The sequence below is a fragment of the Sinohyriopsis cumingii genome, chromosome 11 (assembly GCF_028554795.1).
Source record: "Sinohyriopsis cumingii isolate HCF-2022 chromosome 11, ASM2855479v2, whole genome shotgun sequence".
Classification (NCBI taxonomy): Eukaryota; Metazoa; Mollusca; class Bivalvia; order Unionida; family Unionidae; genus Sinohyriopsis; species Sinohyriopsis cumingii.
This window is the reverse complement of record NC_142971.1, coordinates 3,704,872-3,730,849: the sequence shown is the minus strand read 5'-3', so window position 1 is coordinate 3,730,849 and position 25,978 is coordinate 3,704,872. Positions and strand designations below refer to the sequence as shown.

The 25,978-nt window shown below is 34.5% G+C and overlaps 1 protein-coding gene across 2 annotated transcripts in view; it reads right to left on the bottom strand.

The window, feature by feature from the left end:
- LOC149787540 (guanine nucleotide-binding protein G(i) subunit alpha-like) overlaps positions 1-25,978 on the bottom strand; it is a 121,843-nt gene that overhangs the window by 33,042 nt on the left and 62,823 nt on the right. For both annotated transcript variants that reach the window (XM_089973685.1, XM_089973684.1), the window contains exon 3: positions 7,761-7,803. In XM_089973685.1, coding sequence (XP_089829811.1) covers positions 7,761-7,803 — 43 coding nt within the window. The remainder of the gene's footprint in view (positions 1-7,760; positions 7,804-25,978) is intronic.

Here is a 25,978-nt window from a genome sequence, read left to right as displayed (position 1 = left end):
TTGTGCTAATGGACAGAAGGATGGATGGACAACAGACAACTGGCAATCCTAAAAATTCTTCTGGTCAGTAAATATTATAAATCATATGCTGACTTAAGTTTCCATACCAGTAATGTGATGGTATACTTGAAGTCATGTGATGGTATACTTTCAAAAATTGTAGTCTGTTCTTTCATTTTCTTTTAATTACTTAATGATATCCAGTATATAATTAAGAATGCTTGATTATAAAATTTATGATACTAGGTATCCATACTGTTATTTAATGGCATAATTTTCAAGCATTTGTTTGAACATAATTAATATTGATTTATTTATTTACTATTATGTTATAAATAATATCATCATTCTGCACAGACAGTCAGCATCTTTAAACTGTTATTTAACAAAGAAAATTTTATTTTAAACAGTTCAAGTTTAATTTGTCACCAGATCAGCACCACTTCATGAATTATTTTGAAAAATAAATGTAACTTTTGACCTTTGAGCAAATCTTTACTGAATCCCATTTTATTTTCAAAATGTCCAGTAATTTGATGAAATTTTTTATAATTAGAATTAGGATTGGTAAATTAGCATCACCAGCTAAAACCAACAACAATCATTGCCATCCATACACAAGTTAGATTAAACTTTAAACGAACCATGCCACTGCATAATATGCCAGCAGATCTAGGTCAACACAGTTTGTAATACAATACACAAACAGATCTAGGTCAACACAGTTTGTAATACAATACACGAACAGATCCATCACATTATATGCAATGGCAGATCATTGTATACTAATATATATGGTATTGTATTCACTACTGACATTGCACCCAGGTGTAACCAGTGTAGACCCAGACGAGCTGTCCAAAAATGGGTTGGCAGATCATTGTATACTAGTATATATGGTATTGTATTCACCAGACATTGCACCCATGTGTAACCAGTGTAGACCCAGACGAGCTGTCCGAAAATGGACTGGCAGATCAAGTCATAACAACTGTTATATGGTCAATTTTTAAATGAAACTTTAGACTTCATTAGTTTGTTACCAAAGCCACTGTAGCTTAGTTGGTAGACTGTCAGAGTTGTTATCCAAGGGTCATGGGTTCAATACACACCCATGCCAGCCTAGATCTAAAAGCTACTTTAGTGCGCGATTGGCAGAGGCACTTTACACCTTTATTTCTTCTGTATGATATAGGCTATTTAACAAATTAACGGTCACAAGCATAGACAACTAATTTAATTCTGAAATCTATAATACTATTTAAATTACATTACTTTTCTGGTAAGACCGAGTAACCAAGCTTTACTCCTCTTATATATGATATATCCAATAAAAATTTGTAAAATGATGACATGACTTGTTTAGAAAGAAAATACACTGAAGATAACCACTAATAAAATCCAGCCTGGAAAAATCTTATTTTTGTCTGGGAGTACTTGCACTGCTACAATAAAAAATAAAAAATGGTACTCTATGTGTGTTTCAAATTTACTACTATGCATATTCACTTTCACCCTTATGTAGGCTTCTTCCAAAAAGGTCACATTAGAAATTCTGGTAATTATTTTCTCTCGTGTGTTTAAATAACTATTATTCTATTTACAGTTATAGACCCACTTTCAAACTCAGGTGTAAAAGTTGTACTCTTGCTGACGGCATGTCAAGAACATGGCTGAAGATGTAAAGCCTGACGCCATTGCAACTCAGTGAATATGTTAACACAAAATATTGCCAGTTACATCAAAGACAATGTCTGCTCTACATGTATACCCTCATGTTTTATTGAGACTATTGCTTTTCATTTCATAAAACTCTATTCCCAGACTGAAAACATGTGGAGTTTTCCACGTTAATGTGAATGTATGAATAGAGACACGAAAAAGTGGGTAATTTTTTGCTTGAAATGAAAATGTTTAAATTTACCATTCCTTGATTTACAATAGTTACTCATAACATGACATTACTTAAAGTGACTGATTTGGTATTTTATGGCACGGAAACACATGCAGCTTATTTAGTACTGTGGCAATCAAAGTACCTCACATAAGGACACACCACTGTAGTTGATCCAGGTTGATCTAAATATAGGATATGAAGCTGCACCCTTTTGGTCAGAGTCATGCACACTAAACACTATGCCTCCACAGCTCCTTTGAGTGACTGGTGCAGGCTACCAATCTATAAGGGCACCCAACTTCATTTGTCATAATAATGTCTGGCACATCAGGATCCAGTGCTTGCTTGAAATTACATGTAGAACAAACAACATAGACCCTGATCTGCAGTTGTCACATTAATAACTAGCACATCAGACTCCATGGTATTTACTTGAAATTACAAGTAGAACAAATGAGCATAGACCCCAATCTCTTCATACTTTATTTGACAGCATATACCCCAATCTCTTCAAACTTTATTTGACAGCATAGGCCCCAATCTCTTCATACTTTGACAGCATAGACTCCAATCACTTCATACTTTATTTGACAGCATAGACCCCAATCTCTTCATACTTTATTTGACAGCATAGGCCCCAATCACTTCATACTTTATTTGACAGAATAGACCCCAATCACTTCATACTTTATTTGACAGCATAGACCCCAATCTCTTCATACTTTATTTGACAGCATAGGCCCCAATCACTTCATACTTTATTTGACAGAATAGACCCCAATCACTTCATACTTTATTTGACAGCATAGACCCCAATCTCTTCATACTTTATTTGACAGCATAGACCCCAATCTCTTCATACTTTATTTGACAGCATAGACCCCAATCACTTCATACTTTATTTGACAGAATAGACCCCAATCTCTTCATACTTTATTTGACAGCATAGACCCCAATCACTTCATACTTTATTTGACAGCATAGACCCCAATCACTTCATACTTTATTTGACAGCATAGGCCCCAATCTCTTCATACTTTGACAGCATAGACTCCAATCACTTCATACTTTATTTGACAGCATAGACCCCAATCTCTTCATACTTTATTTGACAGAATAGACCCCAATCACTTCATACTTTATTTGACAGCATAGACCCCAATCTCTTCATACTTTATTTGACAGCATAGGCCCCAATCACTTCATACTTTATTTGACAGAATAGACCCCAATCACTTCATACTTTATTTGACAGCATAGACCCCAATCTCTTCATACTTTATTTGACAGCATAGACCCCAATCTCTTCATACTTTATTTGACAGAATAGACCCCAATCTCTTCATACTTTATTTGACAGCATAGACCCCAATCACTTCATACTTTATTTGACAGCATAGACCCCAATCACTTCATACTTTATTTGACAGAACAGACCCCAATCTCTTCATACTTTATTTGACAGCATAGACCCCAATCACTTCATACTTTATTTGACAGCATAGACCCCAATCTCTTCATACTTTATTTGACAGAATAGACCCCAATCACTTCATACTTTATTTGACAGAATAGACCCCAATCACTTCATACTTTATTTGGCAGCATAGACCCCAATCACTTCATACCTTATTTGACAGCATAGACCCCAATCACTTCATACTTTATGTGACAGCATAGACCCCAATCACTTCATACTTTATTTGACAGAATAGACCCCAATCACTTCATACTTTATTTTGACAGCATAGACCCCAATCACTTCATACTTTATTTGATAGCATAGACCCCAATCACCTCATACTTTATTTGACAGCATAGACCCCAATCACTTCATACTTTATTTGACAGAATAGACCCCAATCTCTTCATACTTTATTTGACAGCATAGACCCCAATCACTTCATACTTTATTTGACAGCATAGACCCCAATCACTTCATACTTTATTTGACAGCATAGACCCCAATCTCTTCATACTTTATTTGACAGCATAGACCCCAATCACTTCATACTTTATTTGACAGCATAGACCCCAATCTCTTCATACTTTATTTGACAGCATAGCCGAGTCAAAGCTCTTCATGCCTGTGTGCAGGTTATAAACAGGTCAATGCAAGTTCATCAAGTTCTTGCCAACTCAAATTTATTCTGCAAAATAGACCATTCTTCAATGAACTAAACTTGAATGCATGTAGCCAGCATTCTATTGTGTTGACAAAGGATTTGTAGTTTTAATCTGTTCTAACAATGGTGCAGGTGTATCTATTAGCAAAGCTCTCTCCCTCTATTTCATTATTTACAATGCTGAGGTATCAAATAAGAACTAAAGTACATATTTCCAATTGTCCAGAAATACTGTGTTATACCTCACAGACTAATACCTTCCTCAAATTTAATGAAAGATTTTGGTCACAGTAATGAGACTGCAAATTCTATAATCAATAACGGAGTGCAAAATATTAACTGGCTCAATTGAAGTGTGTTAATCTGAATGGAATTAGTCATGGCTTTACTCCAAAGTTTGGACACATTATCACTAATATACTAAAGTCTGAGTGACAAGTCCATAACTTCAACAAAGAATACTGAATATGAAACTTGTGACTGTTTACAAATCCCCTATTCTCAATTTCCTAATATACATGGCTTGAATTTAGTATTTAGAGTTAAGGCATACTGTTTCAGTATGACTGATTTATTTTAATCATGACTATAAATCCTCCCAATATCAATAAGTCATACCATTCCCATAACAATCTGCTAAGAAAAATAATATCTAACAGTTAAATTCAGTGATATAAATGGTAATTTTCTATCATATTTCCAATCATCTGGAGAAAACTTAAGCATATGCTATACTCTTAAAAGTTGAAGTTATCCAGTTTCACTACTGAAAAGTCAAGTATGTACCAATCATCAGTCTGGGTCATGCCAGAAATATGAACAGTCCATTTTTTATACAAAAAATTTGTATCAGATTTCACTGTTATATTAAACCTCTATAAAAGGATACTTCAATTGGACAAAAATCATATTTTGACTGTCCTATGTGAAGTTTTAACAGCGACCACTTAGAGGTCTGATGACCTAAGTTATTTCCATAATTGCTTATTTTTATCAGCCAATTAAATGAAGTTTTACATCTTCACTTCTAGGAGTCTGAGCAATATGGCTGAAGAGCATCAATGTATGCTGAACGATCTTATTCACTTTCAGATTTCCGAAAGCCATATTTCCATTGGCTAATTCAAAGGTCACAAGATGACTTAGTCACAGGGTACTTTTTCACCATACTGACATCCATGTAATGACTTCCTCAAGGATAGATACTTACACGTACCTGAGAGAAGAGCAAGAAAATGCACACCAACCAATTCATTTTGGGGCAATTTCCAATTGCTTAGACCCCTAATTAACAATGTAAAGATAACACATTTTTTAAAAGTTAAATAAAGCAGAACCTGTCTTCAAAGACAATCCTTTCTGCCAAAAAAGTATGGTCTCTCAAGGCAGTTGGTCTCTCATAACAGGTCACAATGCTATATAATCAATAAATTTGTGCAATGAGAATATGATCTCTCAACACAGGTGGTCTCACATAGCTGAGTGGTCTTTCAAGACAGGTTTCAATGTACTTTATCTAGCAAGTAATCAGACAAAATAGAATCTACATTTAATTTTATCTGAACACTCTTACAGTGATGCCAATTAGTGTTTTTATTACTTTTAGAAAAGCATTCTCACCTGCAAGGTCATAAATAATTTAATGCCAGAGTAACTCAGTGTTTCTAATTTATAAGGAACATCAGTACAAGGAGTGAAATAGTCATGTGAAAATGATGATTTATACATACAAAAAGATGAGACTGCGTATTTTGCAAAATCTTTTACTTATGCCAGAATAGTTTAATAGATGAGTTTGCAGCAGAGTAAATAAACACACAACGTTTCACCTTTAAAGAAAGTATACTTCAAAATTTTTTAAGCAATTGTGATTTTATGACTTCATTACACTTGAAGCTGTGATATATCGATGTGATAGCAGTATGTTAACCATGTCTAATTTGTATTAAATTTTCTAATATCTGTATTCTGTTATACAGCAGAGGTTAAGCTTGTAGATTTGTATTAACTATGTGACTTGTATACATGTATTTGCTTTATTTACAGGTCCATAATGTAAATAAGCAGTTAGCTAATTATGTTACCTAGATAAATAAAGGATATTGCTGTTGTTGTTGTTGTTGTTATTATTATTATTATTATTAATAAATGTTTTACTGTACAATGACAATATTAATTTAATGTCCATGGAGCCACAGTGGTCAGCATATTAGAGTCAAGGCTAAAATGATACAAGTTTGAATCCTACAGTCAACTGGATAAGCCCAAGTAAGCTGCAGTGGCATGTTCCTGGGTAAGACATTGTAATCCAACAGCCAAGATACTAAATAACCTATACCAAAACAAAACTGAATCTCCCGATGACATCTGATGCAGGAGACTGATGTAGACTAACTGATGCAGACTGACTGATGTAGACTGACTAATGCAGACTGACTGATTTAGACTGACTAATGCAGACTGATGCAGACTGACTAATGTAGACTGACTGATGTAGACTGACTGATGTAGATGCAGACTGACTGATGTAGACTGACTGATGCAGACTGACTGATGTAGACTGACTGATGTAGACTAACTGATGAAGACTGACTGATGAAGACTGACTGATGTAGACTGACTAATGTAGACTGACTGATGTAGACTGACTGATGTAGACTGACTGATGTAGACTGACTAATGTAGACTGACTAATGCAGACTGACTGATGTTGATGCAGACTGACTGATGTAGACTGACTGATGCAGACTGACTGATGTAGACTGACTGATGTAGACTGACTGATGTAGATGCAGACTGACTGATGCAGACTGACTGATGTAGACTGACTGATTTAGACTGACCGATGTAGACTAACTGATGTAGACTGACTAATGCAGACTGACTGATTTAGACTGACTAATGCAGACTGACTGATGCAGACTGACTAATGTAGACTGACTGATGTAGACTGACTAATGTAGACTGACTGATGTAGATGCAGACTGACTGATGCAGACTGACTGATGTAGACTGACTGATGTAGACTGATGCAGACTGACTGATGTAGATGCAGACAGACTGATGCAGACTGGCTGATGTAGACTGACTGATGCAGACTGACTGATGTAGACTGACTGATGTAGACTGACTGATGCAGACTGATGTAGACTGACTAATGTAGACTGACTAATGTAGACTGACTGATGTAGATGCAGACTGACTGATGCAGACTGACTGATGTAAACTGATGTAGACTGACTGATGTAGACTGACTGATGTAGATGTAGACTGACTGATGCAGACTGACTAATGTAGACTGACTGATGCAGACTGACTGATGTAGACTGACTGATGCAGACTGATGTAGACTAATGTAGACTGACTAATGTAGACTGACTGATGTAGATGCAGACTGACTGATGTAGACTGACTGCTGCACACTGATGTAGACTGACTGATGTAGACTGACTGATGAAGACTGACTGATGTAGACTGACTAATGTAGACTGATGTAGACTGACTGATGTAGATGCAGACTGACTGATGTAGACTGACTGATGTAGACTGACTGATGCAGACTGACGTAGACTGACTGATGTAGACTGACTGATGAAGACTGACTGATGAAGACTGACTGATGTAGACTGACTGATGTAGACTGACTAATGTAGACTGACTAATGCAGACTGACTGATGTAGACTGACTGATGTAGACTAATATCCAACCATTAAAAGTTTAATAAAGTAGGACTTACTTCATTTGTTTCACTATGGTGCTCTTTCCAGATTCTCCAGCACCTAAAACAGAAACAAAATAGTAACTAATACATCAATGTATATGATATCATTTAAAATAATGTAATTTCCAAATTTATTATTCTATGCAAAATTTGTCCATCTCGCCAATACTATCCTGAAAGATCTTGGTATGGTTGTCATTACAAACACACACTCAACAATTTATTTTCTTCCTGATGACAATATTTGATTCCTTAATACTGTTGGATGATGACAATTATCAGACAAACTGACAATTATTTGACTTGAAAACGTTAATATAATTCTTATTTACAAATTGGCTCTGATTATCCATTGGAAAATGTACCATCATTTTAGGGATAAAATGTACCATCATTTTAGGGATAAAATGTACCATCATTTTAGGGATAAAATGTACTATCATTTTAGGGATAAAATGTACCATCATTTTAGGGATATACTCTGTTCATTCTACTAAAGAAATCTGGCAAAAATTATAGATACATACTTTGATCTATCTTTAAAAAAAAAAGATTAATGCACAAAATTAATTAATATAAGACTTCAATTTCGTTTTTAAAAAAACCACTATTATATAAAGTCTATCCCAATATGTAAGAAGTTATTTAAAAATAATATTACTTTACAATGGCTTGCCAGTAAATTAAGGTTAATTCTGCGTTACTCAACTTTTTGTATCTTCACCCATATATCTGACACATCTACATCATTTCTCACAAATTGAAAGGTTCCATAGTCTTAGGATGCTTTGTATCAAAGTTGGTCAAATTATATTCAGCATTTTCTATTGACAATGTAATGTAAATGTTTTTTCTACTTTTGATGAAATGACAGGCATATCTGAGGTGGCACAGCATTGTTTTATGTCTATTTAAGCCAGAACACTTTATGTCAAATTTGGTCAAATTCTGGTAAGACTCAGGTTATTTAAAAGAAGTTATTAAAAGCTTGTCTATTTTTAGTAACAGCAGCATATACCTTAGAGGCTGATCTTCTGGAGAAAAAAGTTTGTTTCAATGTTCTTCCAATAATATGTCATATTTTTGGGTGGGGTGGGGGTGGTAAAACCAAAATTTAATGATGGTGCTTTCCTGGGTGAAAACTACCATGACTGTATGATAAGAATTTGTCCTCTCATTTGGGTTTAAGAACACTGGATAAACCCTGCATGAGACCCCTACACATCAGGGGCAAGCAATAAATTCCCTCTTCATTATTTTGAGGGAGCAGCCTCAAGTGGGGCATCAGTGTGGGGAGGAAGGAAAGAATCTGGCAATAGCAACAGGTAATTATTACATTATTAATATCAGTTTTACCCCACCCCATCTCAAAAACATATATCCTTAACCCTCCACAAAACTAGACTTTAATATTGGTAAGAGAAGACCAGTTGCTATTGCATCGCTAAATTTGTCAGTTTTGGTTTGAGGTCTGATGATCCCAAAAGTGGAAAATAAAAAACCAAACACAAGAAATACACACCCTTACAGAAGTGCAGGAGTCTGCTACAGAATGGAATCCCTATTGTCCATTTTTACAGCAATACTGAGTGGGCCCAGTGAGAAAATGCCTTGCTTTGATGGGCTAATGAGTAAAAAATAAAAGGAGGAGAAAGTAGTGTGAGAGTGCCATGACATCCTCCAAACATGAAATGAGTCAGCTGACTTGGCCCAATCAAGAGCTATTTAGCTGCCTAGTGACTCAATGAAAGCAGCAAGAACAGTGGCTGAAAGTGAACAATATGTTATGCTAAAGAAATCCGCATCAAAACAACAGTTAGTTGTTCCTACAGGATTACGCCATGAAATTCTACATAACTTTCATGATTCCATAACTGGAGGAGGAAATCAAGGCTTTGACAGAACTTATGCAACAATATAGTCAAAGTACTTGTGCCCAAAAATGTATACACAGATAAAAGACCATGTTAAAACTGGTGAAGAATGCAAGCAAGCAAAACAGCCGTTCACTCTAACTAGGCACCCCTCCACCCTATGCCATCAGTTGGAGTATTAGAGCATATGGGTATTCTTGGTCCATTATCTGTAACAAAGGATAAATACAAGTATATTTTTTTGTGCATGCTATTGGTCAGTTTTAGCAGGTTTACAGAAGTATTTCCATTAAAATCGCAAGAAGCAACTGAAATAGTGGATATTTTGTACAAAGAAATCATTTGCCATTACAGAGCTCCAACAGCTCTAGTCTCAACAGGCAGCCATGGCTAGAACTTCCTGTCACTTTTTATATCAGAATTCTGCAATCAAATGGATATTAAATGCTTCTGTACATCTATCATCCAGAAACCAACTCCACATGTGAGTGTTTGAAAAGAACAACAGCCCAATCTAACACACCTATATTGATGAAGCACAAGAAAACTGGGTCAATTTGTTACAGAAATCCTAATAGCTTAGCGCAAGACACCATGCACCAATTCAACAGGATTCTCTCCATACAAACTAATCTTTGGAAGCGAAGTGAGAGCTCCACTGGATGTTTTTCTTGCCAACCCTAAAAATATCAAGAAGCCAGTAAAAGACAAAACTGCAACTTATTTACAAAAATTCAAAACACAAATGAAATAACCAGACAATAGTGGCCAAAGACAACATTCAGAACTCACAAAAAAGATACAAAGAATATTATGTTAAACACTCTCAAGAACCTTGGCTGCACAATCAAAAAGTACTCAAAGGGAGATCAGCTAAAGTACACAATAAATAGACAGGACCATGGTATATCAGTGAGATGGTACCCAATCATACATACAAATTCCGTAATTGTGATAATCACAAACTACAAAGGTCCTTAGTCCAAGCTAACAAACTAAAACAAAACATCAGTCCAAGCAACAGAGATGAGTATTGGATCAAACAACTCAGACTGCCACACAACAGAAGACCACAACAGCAAAGGAGACAAATATATTTACAGACCAAAACATATGGTAGACATTCCCCAATCGAACCAGCACATGGCAAGACAATTCATATGAAACTCTAAATACCTACAACAGATTTATCTTAAAAGGCTCTAAGTCTAACATCAGAAAAACCTGTAATACTGCAGCCAAATGATGAATTGGGTATCAAGATGCAATTCTAGCCTGCAGTCTGCATTGTGGCAAATGAGTTAAATGATGAGATTTCCCAAAGAAACCATGAGAACCAGAAGAAACCTTACTGCACTATTTACTCAGTGAATTTCACATACCTAATCCACTAAAAGGAAAAAGGAAAAAGTTTACAAAGTGCAGATTCCAAATGGTCTTGATCAGTTAGTTATTAAATGTGGATTCATTCTATTTGTTCTGCTGTGCTATACTTTCCTATCAACCTTTTAGTCCATATTTTTCCTACACCTCTTCCTTCCTATGGCATAACAGAACAGGTGTATTGCGCCCCACACCTGGAGTATTGACAGCTATGTTGCACATTCCAAATGGATTGTTCATTGCAAACAAACAACTTCCTGGAATTTTAAAGTAGTGAACGAGACAATGTTGGTGCCAATGCTTATTATGGTCATTCAAAGTCTTTACATCCTTGTAAGTAGCCGAGTGGTCTAAAGCGCTATCCATTACAGATCAGTGCCATCTCACCTATATCTGCGTGGGTTCGACTCTCAGATTTGGCCAATGTGCGTATGTGAGAAAGCTTGCCAGTAGCTTCTCGTGGGTCAGTGGTTCTTTCCGGGGTTTTCCGGGGTTCTTCCTCCACCATTAATAATGGCCACCATGTATAGCCTATCATGTGCTGAAAAATGACGTTAAACCCTACAGCAACAACAACAACAACATCCATGTGAGATCTGGATATTACATTCAAAGTGATGTGACATGCATGGAACATTATAAAATGTATATCTGTGAGAAGTCAGGCATTAATGGAGCTATCATTCACATGACTCTGGATACACAAAGATGATACAGAAACTATTAGTGTGATTACAATTTGAGTGTTTAGAATGTACATGTATGATGATATTTATTTACCAAAAATAGGTATCCACCCATAACAACACTTGAGACTATCATCTTTGTCTAATTGAAAAGATTGTACTAAATCTCAGTTTTGTTGTACTTAAGTACCCAGGTGTACTGTGGAACGTAAATTCTGTTAATGGAGAAGATTTTGTAGGTTTGTAGCATGCAAGGAGGCATGCATATGCACACTCACTGATACCATGTAAAACACTATTAAATGCATCTTTCATCCAGATTATTACAAAAATTGGCCAGTGCAATATTTGTATGTCTATGATAAAGGAGTATTCTTTATTCACAGTTAAATTCTGTGATTCCTATTAAATATAGTGCTTTTGTTAGCCACTCAGTCCCAAGTGGGATCATGTGACAGTCGGACAGGCACTGAAACAAAGAAACCATCATATTAGCAAGGATTGTAGACTAAAAAATAAATCAGTGATAGCAAGTTACCCTTAACAGTCAAACATTTAGTTTAATGACCATCTGTTGTGAAATCGGAAGCTATCTTAGTTAAATGCTTAAAATATAAATAAGTAGTTACAGTTTAATTTGTAATTAATTAGATCATAAGGTAAATTTTACCAGTAAAATTCCACTTAATATAACAATTTTGGAAATTATGTGTGTATGTGTTTTGGATTTGCAACATAACTTTAGCAATCTGAGTCATATCACTATAATGTCTGCAGTGTGGCAGTTTATAGCGATGACTAGCACTGGGGCATCATGCAAAAGGCATATGGCATCATGTCCCACCCAGTCACATCCTGACACCATGCCGACCACTCCCAGCACTAACCTCTTAATGCTGAGTGCCAAGCAAGGCAGCTGCATGTATCATTGTGATAAGTCTTTTGTATGACTCGACCAGGATTCAAACCCATGACTTCCCACATCTGAAGTGGATGATCTCACCACTTAGGCCAATGGAGTGTTTTTTTTAAAAATTCTAATCTGCATTAAAGGTTGCAAATGCGGCTATAATTTGGTTATAGAATTTAGTATTTGTGCATTTTGGTATGTTGACTAGGGTTAGATGAAGGTCAGCAGTTAACACAATCAGACAGGTCTTCAGGGAATACTTTCTCTGAAGTGGGCTAGAATCCTTTAAAAGTCAGGGTCAAACATAGTTCAGAGAGTCAGCATGTAGAACTAGTAGCATTAGAGTTTCATTAAAAGTGGAAATCAAAAACTTTCTTTTTTGATTAATTTCCCCCCAAACCATCAGATACAACACTATTCTACATCCTTATGTCTAATTTTACTATACAGTATTTTACACTACTGTACATCACAACATTATTCTAGATCCTTATGTCTAATTTTACTATGACAGTATTTTACACTACTGTACATCACTAAGCCCATGCTGGGAGTACAATACTCTGACGTATTTTACACTACTGTACATCACAACATTATTCTACATCCTTATGTCTAATTTTACTTTGACAGTATTTTACACTACTGTACATCACTAAGCCCATGCTGGGAGTACAATACTCTGACGTATTTTACACTTAATTTGACAAAACCAACAAAAAATAAAATTGAAGAACATGTAGTTACAAAACAAGAAGCACAGGAAAAATATTAATGCCATTGGTTACTGGTAATTTATTTATATTACCAAAAACTGTAACATACAAGGCAAACGTTCCTCTCTGTTATAAAATAATATATCCAGCATACAAGAAAGAGGTATCGAGTCAAATTAAACTATTTATTAGAGACAGATATAGAGAGCAAGAATGAGAGCGAGTTTGGTTTTATCATATTGGTAAAATTATAATGGAATGTACAAATAAGGGAAATATCAATAAAATGACATCTCATTTTGAACATGAGGAACTTTGTGTGACTATAAATATATAATTCCTTTGCCTTCATTACGAATGTTTTCATTTTCTTTGACATTCATCTAATTAGTGAAAAGGCATGAGAAAGTTCATCTTTCATGTTACAATATAATCTCCACAAAGAAAGGAAATGATAACCATCTTCAACAGGAAATCCGCAAAGACAGGAAGGTTAAGTGATGTGGTTTGTTCTAGATAAATCATACTGTACATCTGTCTTAATGGGTTAACAATACAGAATCTCACATTGTCAAGAACTAAAATAGCCTGGGGATGAAACAATGCATTTTGGGTAAAATCATCTTTCTAAAGATTATGATAGATGGGTATTTTTGTAGGTAGAAGCAGCTCATTTCATGTATAAATCATATACCATATGTACTTGCTTATAAGAAAAGCCCAACTGCAAGCTGCTCATACCCTGATCTGCCATCATATAATCAGCTGTCAGATCTGTGTCTGTGCAATTTGTTAGGAGTAATCACTATAACAAACAAGATAGACCCGGATCTGCAGGCACATTATAATACGTTGGATCAAGACCTCTGTAATGTTTGCAGTTTGACTTGACTTTTAAGTAAATAAAGATGGTATGATAAGATGGGGTGTTTTGTTAGTGGTCTACAAAATAGAAACTGAAGTTTCTCAAATTGTGGTTACTATACTGAGTGCAAGCAGTCTTTTAAAAATTCTCTGTATTGCTTGTTAATGAATTTATAAGAAGTAAATAAAAAGGGTTTGAATGGTTCTTCTCTCTGCAAGGGTAGGTCAGCCTGTTATAAAATAGACTGTTTCTTGACTTTAGTTACTCTCAGTAGACAAGAGTCACCAGACACTAATCCAGCAGCTTCAGTCTGTTTTTTTCAAGTTTTTCAAAATTCGCAGCTGGCTGAATAAAAATAAATTTGGCTATAATAGGTTATCTTAAGATAAAATGTACTTAAACTTCATTGGGTGCCCAATATGCATTGAAGTACAATGAACTATACAATTAATATCATTAGACAAAAATGCTAATGATGATGCTATGGTAACAGCAAGATAATGATGTAACATCAATTTTTGTAACCAGAAAATTCAAGATCTTATAAATATTAATTTCTTAATTACTAAACGAGGCATTCTGTGCTTCTGACAGGCTGATATTTACAAGCCATAAATTGGCCCAATTTAAACATTTTTTAAGATAATCTCTGAATAATGGTTTGGATTGTATTTCTTCACATGGCCGAAATATAATTAGGTTAATATCTTGCTGTGAGATCAATACTAGATGTCATACTACTGACGGACACTGACCTTGTACCCGATGCAATCCAGAAAACTCTGTGATATAGCTTTATACATGTACTCAAAAAATACACATGCAAAACCTGACTTTAAAGATCACTCTTTTTCAAGATCACTAGATTTGTTGTAATGGATTATCACCAAGTTCAACAAGGGCCACACCTTCCATCGTGCACCAGGGTGGAGGTGGAAAATATATGACTGGTGCTCAGAGCAGCAAGATTCATGTCAGGAACAACATCACCATTGGCACCTGGAATGTGAGAACACTGAGAGCAAAAGGAAAGCTTGAGGAGCTTACAAATGAAATGAACAGATACCACTGGAACATCCTACTAAAATGGACTCTGTGAGATACAATGGAAGAACATTGGAGGAACAACTACCTTGGAAGGACACAAACTGTACATCAGTGGCAGAGAAGAAAAACATGAACATGAGTTGGGCTCCTTGTACACTAGGAAAGCTTGAGTACTGTCATGGGATGTCGGCAAGAACTGGCTCATCACCATCTGCCTCAGAGCAATTCCATTCAACATAACCATAATACAGGCATACACCCCAACATCAGACTATGATGACGCAGATGTGGAAGACTTCTACGTCCAGCTACAAGAAGTTGTGGATAAAACAATCAAGAAAGACATTCTGGTTGTGCAAGGTGATTGGAATGCCAATACAGGCATGGATGCTTGCATGAACTGAAAAGGAACATGTGGGCACTGCTACAATGCACAAATGAATGAAAGAGGACTGAGGCTCCTGGAATTTGCTAGTTACAATGACCTTATGCTGGCAAACACCTTCGACCAACACAAAGTATCCAGAAGATGGATATGGCACAGCCCAAGCGGAGACCATCACAGTCAGATTGACTACATCATGGTGAAGAGGTGCATAGAGTCAAGTATAAACATAACCAAGCTTTCCCAGAGCAGAGATAGGAAGTGACCAAGATCTGTGATGATGACCTACAGGCTATATCTCAACAAAACCTCTGCAGCCTGCGGCATGGAAATCAGTGCAGAGAAGACCAATATGATGAACAAAAACACCAACGGCATCAGCACTGACATCAGGGTCCAAGGTACAAAGCTAGAAACAGTCCACAGCTTCAAGTATTTTGGGGCAAATGTAACAGATGAAGGATTGAAGCCTGAAGTACAATTTAGGATTGCTCAGACAACAGTGGCACTGACAAAACTGAAGCCATCTGGAATGACACGAACATCGCACTCATGTCAAAGGTTAGATTGATGCACTCACTGGTGATCTCCATATTTTTCTACAGCTGACTTACAGAAAAGGATACAGGCCACAGAGATGATATGTTTTCAAAAGATCCTGGGCATCACATACAAAGACCATGTCACCAATGAAGAAATACGGCACATGATCAGACAAGCCATTGGGCTTCACGAGACCTCCTGATCACAGTGAAAAAATGTAAACTGCAGTGGTATGGACATGTCTCACAATCCTTAGGACTTGCCAAGACAATCCTGCAAGGCACTGTACAAAGAAGAAGAAAGAGGGGCAGGCAAAGAAAGAGGTGGGAAGATAACATTTGAGAGTGGACTGGCTTGACATTGAGCAACTCATTGAGAAAGACGGAAAATCAAGAGGAATGGAGGAACCTGGTCGTCCAGTCTTAGTTGGTGCCCCAATGTTCTACCAGACTACGGGACTGATGATGACAATGAGATTTGTTGTGCATGAATCAATTTTATTATTTAAAGAAGAAAAGACCTCTGCTGAGAGGTTATTGTATCTTAAGAGACTCTGCCTATTCTGGTAGCAGGAGGTCTTTTGAGGTGTGGTGTAGGTCTCATTGTATTATACCTATATAGTATACTCACTCAGCTGCTCTGTACAACAGAGACCTCTCATTTGAATTTGGAAACTCAATGTCCAGTTTGTAAATGACAGAGGAAGCTCAAATACGAAAGGTCACAAACCAAAAATAATGGAAATGTTGGAGGTACCATATTACCTCCAATCACATACAAGGATATGTTAAAATGTTCTATTTAACAGTATCACATATAAGGATATGTTAAAGAAGAATAATATGTAGTGTCTATAAGTTGCCAAATTTATGCTTCTCTTGTAAATATAAATACGAAGGCACGCATAAAAATATCATTAGTTTTGCCTTTTTGCACAAATATAAAGTCTGAAATTTGAATTGTTACTGCTGTTCATAATGAAACACCGAAATATAAACCCAATCAGGAAATACTGCCAGGTGTTTGAATCACAATTCAACCAAACTTCACCAGCCAGGACCAATTAGCTCATTTCCTACAAGTGAACTTTTCCCAAACAATCCGCTGACCTTGACAAGCAAAACATTGCTATCCACCGCAGTGTTGATGGAATAAGAAATGATATGGTTTCATCTCTGTGAGTGTGAACAAAAAATTAAATGTTTCGAGTAAAACAAATAGTCATTGCAATGGACACATACTATTCAAATTACTTAAAACTTTGGCCAATCATGCAGAAAAAAATGATGGTGTTATTGTTTTTCTGAGATTTATAGAGAGAAAAGATAATGTTATTACATTTTCTTCATTCCTTTCCCAAAGAACTACCGGCATTATCCTAAAAAACATATAAAGATGAACAAATTCTAAACATTTTGTACTAGGCTCTTCACTTTGACTATTCAAAATTTGTTTTTTTCTGTCATTAAGCTAAATATCATCTGCCATATATCCACATACATTTACAATTTCTGTACCATGAAAGGAAATAACGTTACAGATCATGAAAAAGAAGAAAATGGACTGGAAATTATACCAAGAGAAATCCATATTTCTTCTTCTACTTCTTCTTCTTCATAATAATAATAATAATAATAATAATAATTATAATAATAATTAATAATAATAATAATAATAATAATAATTAATAATAATAATAATAATAATAATTAATAATAATAAAAATAATAATAATAATAATAATTAATAATAATAAAAATAATAATAATTAATAATAATAATAATAATAATAATAATAATTAATAATAATAATAATAATAATAATTAATAATAATAATAATAATAATAATAATTAATAATAATAATAATAATAATAATAATTAATAATAATAAAAATAATAATTAATAATAATAATAATAATAATAATAATAATTAATAATAATAATAATAATAATTAATAATAATAATAATAATAATTAATAATAATAATAATAATAATAATTAATAATAATAATAATAATAATAATAATAATAATAAATAATAATAATAATAATAATTAATAATAATAAAAGAGCAATATTGCAAACTGATATGCTACATGTTCTCTATAACACTAATCTGAAAATTACATCTTTAGATAGAATTCTTTGAATATTTGTAGATAATAACATGCAATGGTCTCATATAAATTAAATTTCATAGAAAATAAACTTATATTTGTCTTCTAAAGACAATCAAGGCCTTCATTCTATTACATTACAGAGTTCCTTTTTACAAACATTACATTCAACTGCACCTTAACTACTGTAATATAATTTGGGGGGAAACAACTACTACAAATATGAGAATATTTTCCAGAACAATTTCAAGACTACAGAAAAGGGCATGTAAAATAATTATTCATCTGCAAACAGAAAATGCTAATTACATTCAAAATATTACCAATGCATAAAAGCATATTTTTGATAAAAGCCAAGACAATGTACAAGGTGTTTACAAAATTAGCCCCCACTTACCTAAACACCATTTTCTAGGAAAGAGAATCTACTGGTACCAAAAATGTAAGATCATTAAAAGGGCACAATTTCAAAGTACCCAAGCAAAAAAAGGTGCTTCAATTTTCAGGTGCGCTTGTTTGGAACTGGAGGACTCTAAGAAGGGAAGCCACTGAGGGTAATTGATTTTAGTTGGCTAAGAAGGGAAATGGAAGCATAATAGACAAGGCATGAATCTCACTTGTTTGTCTTACAGAAGCTAGAGTGAGTTGGAATAGTCTGAGTGTGATATCTTAAAAGGAAGCTAGAGTGAGCTGGAATAGTCTGAGTGTGTTATCTTAAAAGGAAGCTAGAGTGAGTTGGAATAGTCTGAGTGTGATATCTTAAAAGGAAGCTAGAGTGAGTTGGAATAGTCTGAGTGTGATATCTTAAAAGGAAGCTAGAGTGAGTTGGAATAGTCTGAGTGTGATATCTTAAAAGGAAGCTTCTCTCAATGGTTCATAAGCAGCTTTGGTTAATGACCATCAAACACAAGAAGATTCTACATGGGCAAAAGAGAGCCAAAGACAGGTCTATGGAGCTCAAAATACTTAATTATCAGCAAGGTGCAAATTGGAACCAATTTCCATGCCCTGAGAAAAATTTAATTGTACTCGATATGGTAACTCAAAAGCCCTTGATAGTGGTTGTTGAACATCTTTTGGTCTCAAAAAGAAACAAAAGGAAATCAGCAATAAAAGTTAGAAGTGAATAGGACTGACATCTTTCCTACTGAACCAATTACAGAAGATTCTCCACTAGGCATCACAGACCTTGAATGTCAATGTTTACCTGGCCTGAATGATACAATTTGGCCTGAAAACTTGTTCAGGCAGAGAGATCAGTTGACATGATCCAGGCATGAAGGTAAAGAATGATGGGTTATTGTGGCAAAGGGATTCCCAGTGCTGCGGCAAAAGATCTCCCCTGAGAGTTAGAGACCTGGGTCAACTGATCAACAGGTCTAGGACATCACTGAACCATGATTGCCGGGGCCAGATGGGACAATGAAGATGATCTTAGCAGAGGAAGTTCTTAGCAGAGGAAGTTCTGACTTTTTGCAGTACTTGTAGCAGGTGGAACAGTGGGAAGTCATATTCAAATAGGCGAACTCACTGCATCTACTGACCATGACCTATGGTCCAGGACAGGAGAGACATAAAAGGGAAGTTTGTTGATTAGCCTGGCTGCAAAGAGGTCCACCTGGGAAACTAAACCACTGCTGTGGGAGAAACCCAAACATAATTTGGCAGAGCATGTCCTGAGAAACATATGTTCATTTTTTCTCCAAATTAGATTTATGGTTTTCTAGAAGTTGAAACTTGCAATGCTGACAGAAAAAAGAAAAATGTATGTTGTAAAAAAACATGTTGGATGCAAAACTCACTTGGCCTTTATGACTAAGTGAGAGAAAAATGTGTGTAGAGTTTCCTAACTTTTTAAACACTATTACCTCTGTAGCAAGTTTAAAACTTTAGAATACACAAAATCAAAAATTGTTCCTTAATATATTCAACACAGTTGCTGGACTTCTTAACATTTTCACAACACAGTCAGCAAGAAATTTGAAATGTGCACTTACAAGCCATCTCACTGGATGACACTCAAAGTAATAGAAAGCATTATACTTCACTGTGTACAAACCATAAATTATTACATTTCTTGGCAGTAACTTGCATATAAAACACACTTGAGGTGAAAGTTTTATTGAATCGTATGCAAATAAACTCTAGTAGACCATTTAATAACTCCCATAATTAGGATAACATTTAGGATGAAAGCATTAATTTGCATGCCATGGTAATCAGGAGTAGCATATGGGGTACTTTTCTGTTGGCATCGACTCCAAATTTAATACTGCAAAAGAAATTAGCAATCATGACAATATACCAAGCCATTTTATATCCATACTTGTCTATCTGCTTAGAATATTACTTGCTATATTTCTATACTGGATTTATCTGTATTAAAATACATAGTATGCATTGTAGTCCCTAAGTTGTATTAGTTTATTAATTTTTTATTAGTTTATTAATTTTTTAATACTTTATTTTTTTTTAAATTAGTCTTTTAATTTAGAACTTGTTCTATTTAACCATCTGCATCTTGAATCCAAGAGGTCCTGATATTGCTGACCAGAGAAACTGACATGCTATCAGAAAATAATTGAAACAAACCACCCTAATAAATAAATAAATAAATAAATAAATAAATAAATAGGACATATTGACAATACATATTTGACTTATTCCAGAGAGACGAGACCCCTAGCTACCCACATGCAATCCGTACCATTCTTTGAAACTATTAGAAGGAAAATTCTGATGAAACATGCAACACTTAATGTTCATGGAATGGGGATTGCTTTTCTTCTTTTATCAAAGTGAAGAAGGGATATGAGAAGGAAAAAGTTGCCCAATAATCAATAGATATCTTGATCAAACTTACTACCTATTTTCTATAAGGCATACATTTATCTTAAGAATATATTGCATAAGAAGACAGTTCCTTAACAAGGACATTCCCCCTTTTCATGCCCCTGTCTTTGTCATTATTCCCTGAGGACCAGCCCCCTTCAACATTACATAGAAACCTTCGAGATCCCACCCTATAATCATATATACACTTCTCACCATAAAAAGGTTAAGTCATTTATCAACTAACATGGGAGATAACTTGGAAACTGTTCACAGCCCTGCCCATAAATTTTATACATATCAATAGATATCTGGCCTTACCAGGTAAGTTAATTTATGCTTGGAACCTAATGAAATCTTGACCTAGCAAAGCTGTGTTGGCTCAGCTGTTAAGGTACTGGACTTACAACCAAAAGGGTACAGGTTCAATTCCAGCAATGAATCAGCCCAGATCAGCTATCAAATTTCTCAAGATTTTTTTTAAGAACATCATGTTTTTTAGCTTTTAGTAGTTAAATCTCATACATTTTCATGAGAAAAATATATCAGGTTATTTATAAAAAAAATCTGAAAAATATTTTTAAAAAGTATAAATTTATGTGAATATTTGAATAATGGCATTGAATATGTGAAATATCATAAAATAATTCACAACACATATGATAACACATAAAATAATGCACAACACATATGATAACACATAAAATGGAAAGGTTTTGGGGGCTTTATTATAATAATACAACATCAAATTCTATATAACCACACAGATCAAACTTACATCACAATGTTTCAGAATTTCAAATGTAGTTCTGTTTCTAGCAATAATTCTTTGAAACAGAGTTTTAAAATAAATGGCATGGGTGTTACAGTAGGTAAGTTCTTATTGACACCAAGTCAGTATGATACAAATATAAAACATTTTGATCCTTAAATATGTAAAGATTCCTACTTTGTTACATGTAACTCTTCCTTCAATCACAACATTGTTGAAATTGATTATGTTACCAGCTCATTTTATTTCCATAATTGTGTATCTGCTTAGATTGTAACTTGTTATATTTCTATACTGGATTTTTTTCTGTATTAAATTACATATTATTCATTATAATCTCTAAGTTGTATCAGTTTATTATTTTTTAGAACTTCTTCTATTTAACCGTATGCATCTTGAATCCAAACTAATTTTTAATAGTTTAATTTTTTTTTGCAATGGAATTGTTTAATTCCCAAAACTTTTAGGTTTGACTCCACAGTCTCATAACTTGCCCAGGAATACATTTTTAAAGAAAAAGCAAGTCTCAACATTTGACCAATGGGATTGTTTGTTATTTAATGAAGAATCCAGGAGTGCTTATATTGGCATAAATCAGTTCTATTTAACATTCCTGTCAGTATGCAATAACTTTGGGATAATAATGAATTATGTTTAATTCAGTACTGAAAAAATCTAATATAAAATATAGCTAGTTACATCATTACAGTCTGTGCTAACAAAACTCATTGATGAATGGCTTCTTGCTATGGGAAATGGAGATTTCATTGTAACTATATAACTTGATTTTAAGAAGGTTTTTCACTTAAATGACCATAATATACTTCCATGGAAACTTGAAAATTACAGTGGGTAATGTTCTCACTTGTCATTATCATGGTTCAAATTATATCTCTCTGGCAGAATCCAACAAGTTGTTATTCAGATAACTTTAAATCAGAGCTGATGTCCATCAACAAAGGAGTTCCACAGGGATCTATTTTAGGACCTGTGCTATTCATATAGTTTACAAATGATGTGTCCCTCTACCACAAACTGATCTATATAGAGATAATACTACTTTGCTTAAATTTACTGAAAAAAATCTAATATAAAATAAAGCTAGTTACATCATACAAGTCTATGCTAACAAAACTCATTGATGAAAGGCTTCTTCTATGGGCAATAGAGATTTCATTGTATTACTATAAAACTTGATTTTAAGAAGGTTTTTGACTTAGCTGACCATAACATACTTCTACTATTATAACTTAGAACAGAAAAATCTGGTGAAGATTTATTTTGCTTGAAAATAGGCTAAGATTATCAATGAACAAAAATCTAAATCTTGAGATGTATATTTTCAATAATCTAACTGAAAATGTTGATACACAAGAATCTAGACTTGTAAGCAAGTGAAATACGTTTATTCTGTAGTGTACACAAGAATTCATCTTTTACAGACAATAATAAGTTATCTACCACTTACTTATCAGTAATTTTTTTTTTTATGCATTCATTCTTCCTCTTTTAGACTACTGCTGCACAATCTGGGAAAATACAACTGACAGAAATATTCAAACAATTAACAAATTTTAAAAATAACCAGCAACAATTATTCTAAATTTACCATTTGACACACCAACCAAAATACTGTTCTCAAAATTGAAATGGCTGAAATCTGAATACAGATTAGCCTACCAACAGTCCATGAGAAATGGCTGAAATCTGAATACAGATTAGCCTACCAAAAGTCCATAAGAAATGGCTGAAATCTGAATACAGATTAGCCTACCAAAAGTCCATGAGAAATGGCTGAAATCTGAATACAGATTAGCCTACCAAAAGTCCATGAGAAACGGCTGAAATCTGAAAACAGATTAGCCTACCTAAAGTCCATATTAATGTTCAAAGTAAATAATGAACTTTGTCTACAATATTTGAATGCTATGAGGGTCTGAGGAAAGAACAGTTTATAATAACTGAGTTAAACACACAAAATAAAACAGTTATTATTATTATTATTATTATTATTATTATTAATGTATCAGACACTGTGGGTATCAAGCCCTACAGCAAGGTAAATAATTAGGCCTATTTTTTTGCAGAATAACAACTCAAAAACAATTTCCAGGAATTTAAGATAAGACCACATTTTCTTTTTAACTGTTGAGATTTGAAACCATACATTCAGATATTCTTGCGTGATAAGATTTGAAATTAGCCACTTTGCCAGCTATATTGAATCTAAGGTTGGCTCCATACAAAGGACAAACTGGATACCATAAGAAGACAAGATTTCAAACTACATATTTAGTCTTCTGATGGAAACTGCAAGTTAATATGACATTTCATTTAATATCAATATTTTCTAGATGCTTTCTACGGTGGCCATACTGGATGTTAGATGTTCTATGGTAGCCATACCGGATATTACATTGAGTATCAACTAGATGTCATAAAAACTCTTTGGATAAAACCAAATGTTGACAAGTTTTTGTACCTATGAGTGATAGGAGTAACAGCAACAAGATATTCTAGATGACTACAGATTGGTACAATGCTTATTTAAGACAAACTAGACACCAAAAAACGTCTTCAGGAAAACAAATTCCATGCTGACATGACTTTCTGTTCAGGAGGAGTAGCAGTAACAAGATTTTCAAGATGGCTGCTGTGGTAGCCATATTGATTGTGAGATTAGCAAGATTTTCATTTAGGATCAACTAGATATCATGAGAAGTCTTTTAGTGAAAACCCCATTCAGGCAGAATAGCAATAATGTCTGAAAATCACCATCTGGCCTATGCCCTTGAGAAAGTTGCACATGCCTGCAATATGAATTTTTCTGATCAGGAGGAGTAGTAATACCAAGATTTCAAGATGGATACTATGACAGCCAGTCAGTGGACATCAGATCAGCACCATTTTCATTTTGTACCCAATTAGACATCATAAGGAGTCTTTCAGTGAAACACTCAAGTTGATATGGCCATCCATTCGGAAGGAGCCAGCAATGACAAGATTTTCAAGATGGCTGCTCTATGGCCTTATTGGATATCTGAGCAGCACCATTTCCATTAAGATCAACTTCACCTTGCGATGAATGTGTTTGTCAAGTTTCTTGGCAATCTTCCAAGCAGTTCTCCAGAAGCAGTATTAACACTCTAACAGAAAGGCTTGTATCAGACAATGGGCAACAACTGGCAGCAGTAGCAGCCTTAGCAAGGTGCAAAATGTGCCTTTTAAATTAAAATATTCTCAGTTTCATGTTAACAAATAAGATAATTCTGTCACAGATAAAACAAACTTGTGTTTTTTTCTATGAATATTTCACAGAATATTCTTCAGTGATATAGGAATTAGATTTTGGGGGCCTGCTGTCCTCATTTCACACCAGGCCTGCACAGCACTAAAACCTCTGTCACTGGTAGACAACATGCAATTCCATAAGCACTCCTGGTCTAGGTTAGAATTTATAAAACCATTATGCATGAGACTGAATACAATTATTCTTACACTTACTGTACTAATTAAAAAAAAGTATGCATGCATGTGTTGCTGGCTTTCCTTCAAAACGCATCTATATAGATACACTACCATTCTATAAGCGCTTATAAAACAAGTCCAACTGCAAACCACAGACCCAGATCTGCCATTACATAATGCATTAGCACACCTGGGCCTGTGAAGTTTGTTAGGAGTAACGTAATCAGTAGATCAAACAGCACAGACCCTGATCTGCAGGCACATTATGCTTGTTGTTTGCAGCTTGACTTGATTTACAAATGAGTATATATGGTGTGTATGGTTGTACATGAAGACTACAATACAATCATAACCACATAATTAAATATGTTGTCATTTGACAACATTATAGACACTAGACACTGACAAAATGACAAAATATAATAATAATACTAATAATGAGGAGTTTGTATAGCGCCTAATCTTTAGAAGCTCTAAGCGCTTTACAACATTAGACAACACATATAAGATAAAAAACAAATAATGATATGATTACAAAAACAAACACCATGAAATTAGAAAACATTAAAAAACATGCTGAGAATATTTAAAGTAGGAAACATTATTAGGTCTTTAAGTTTGTTCTTGCAGT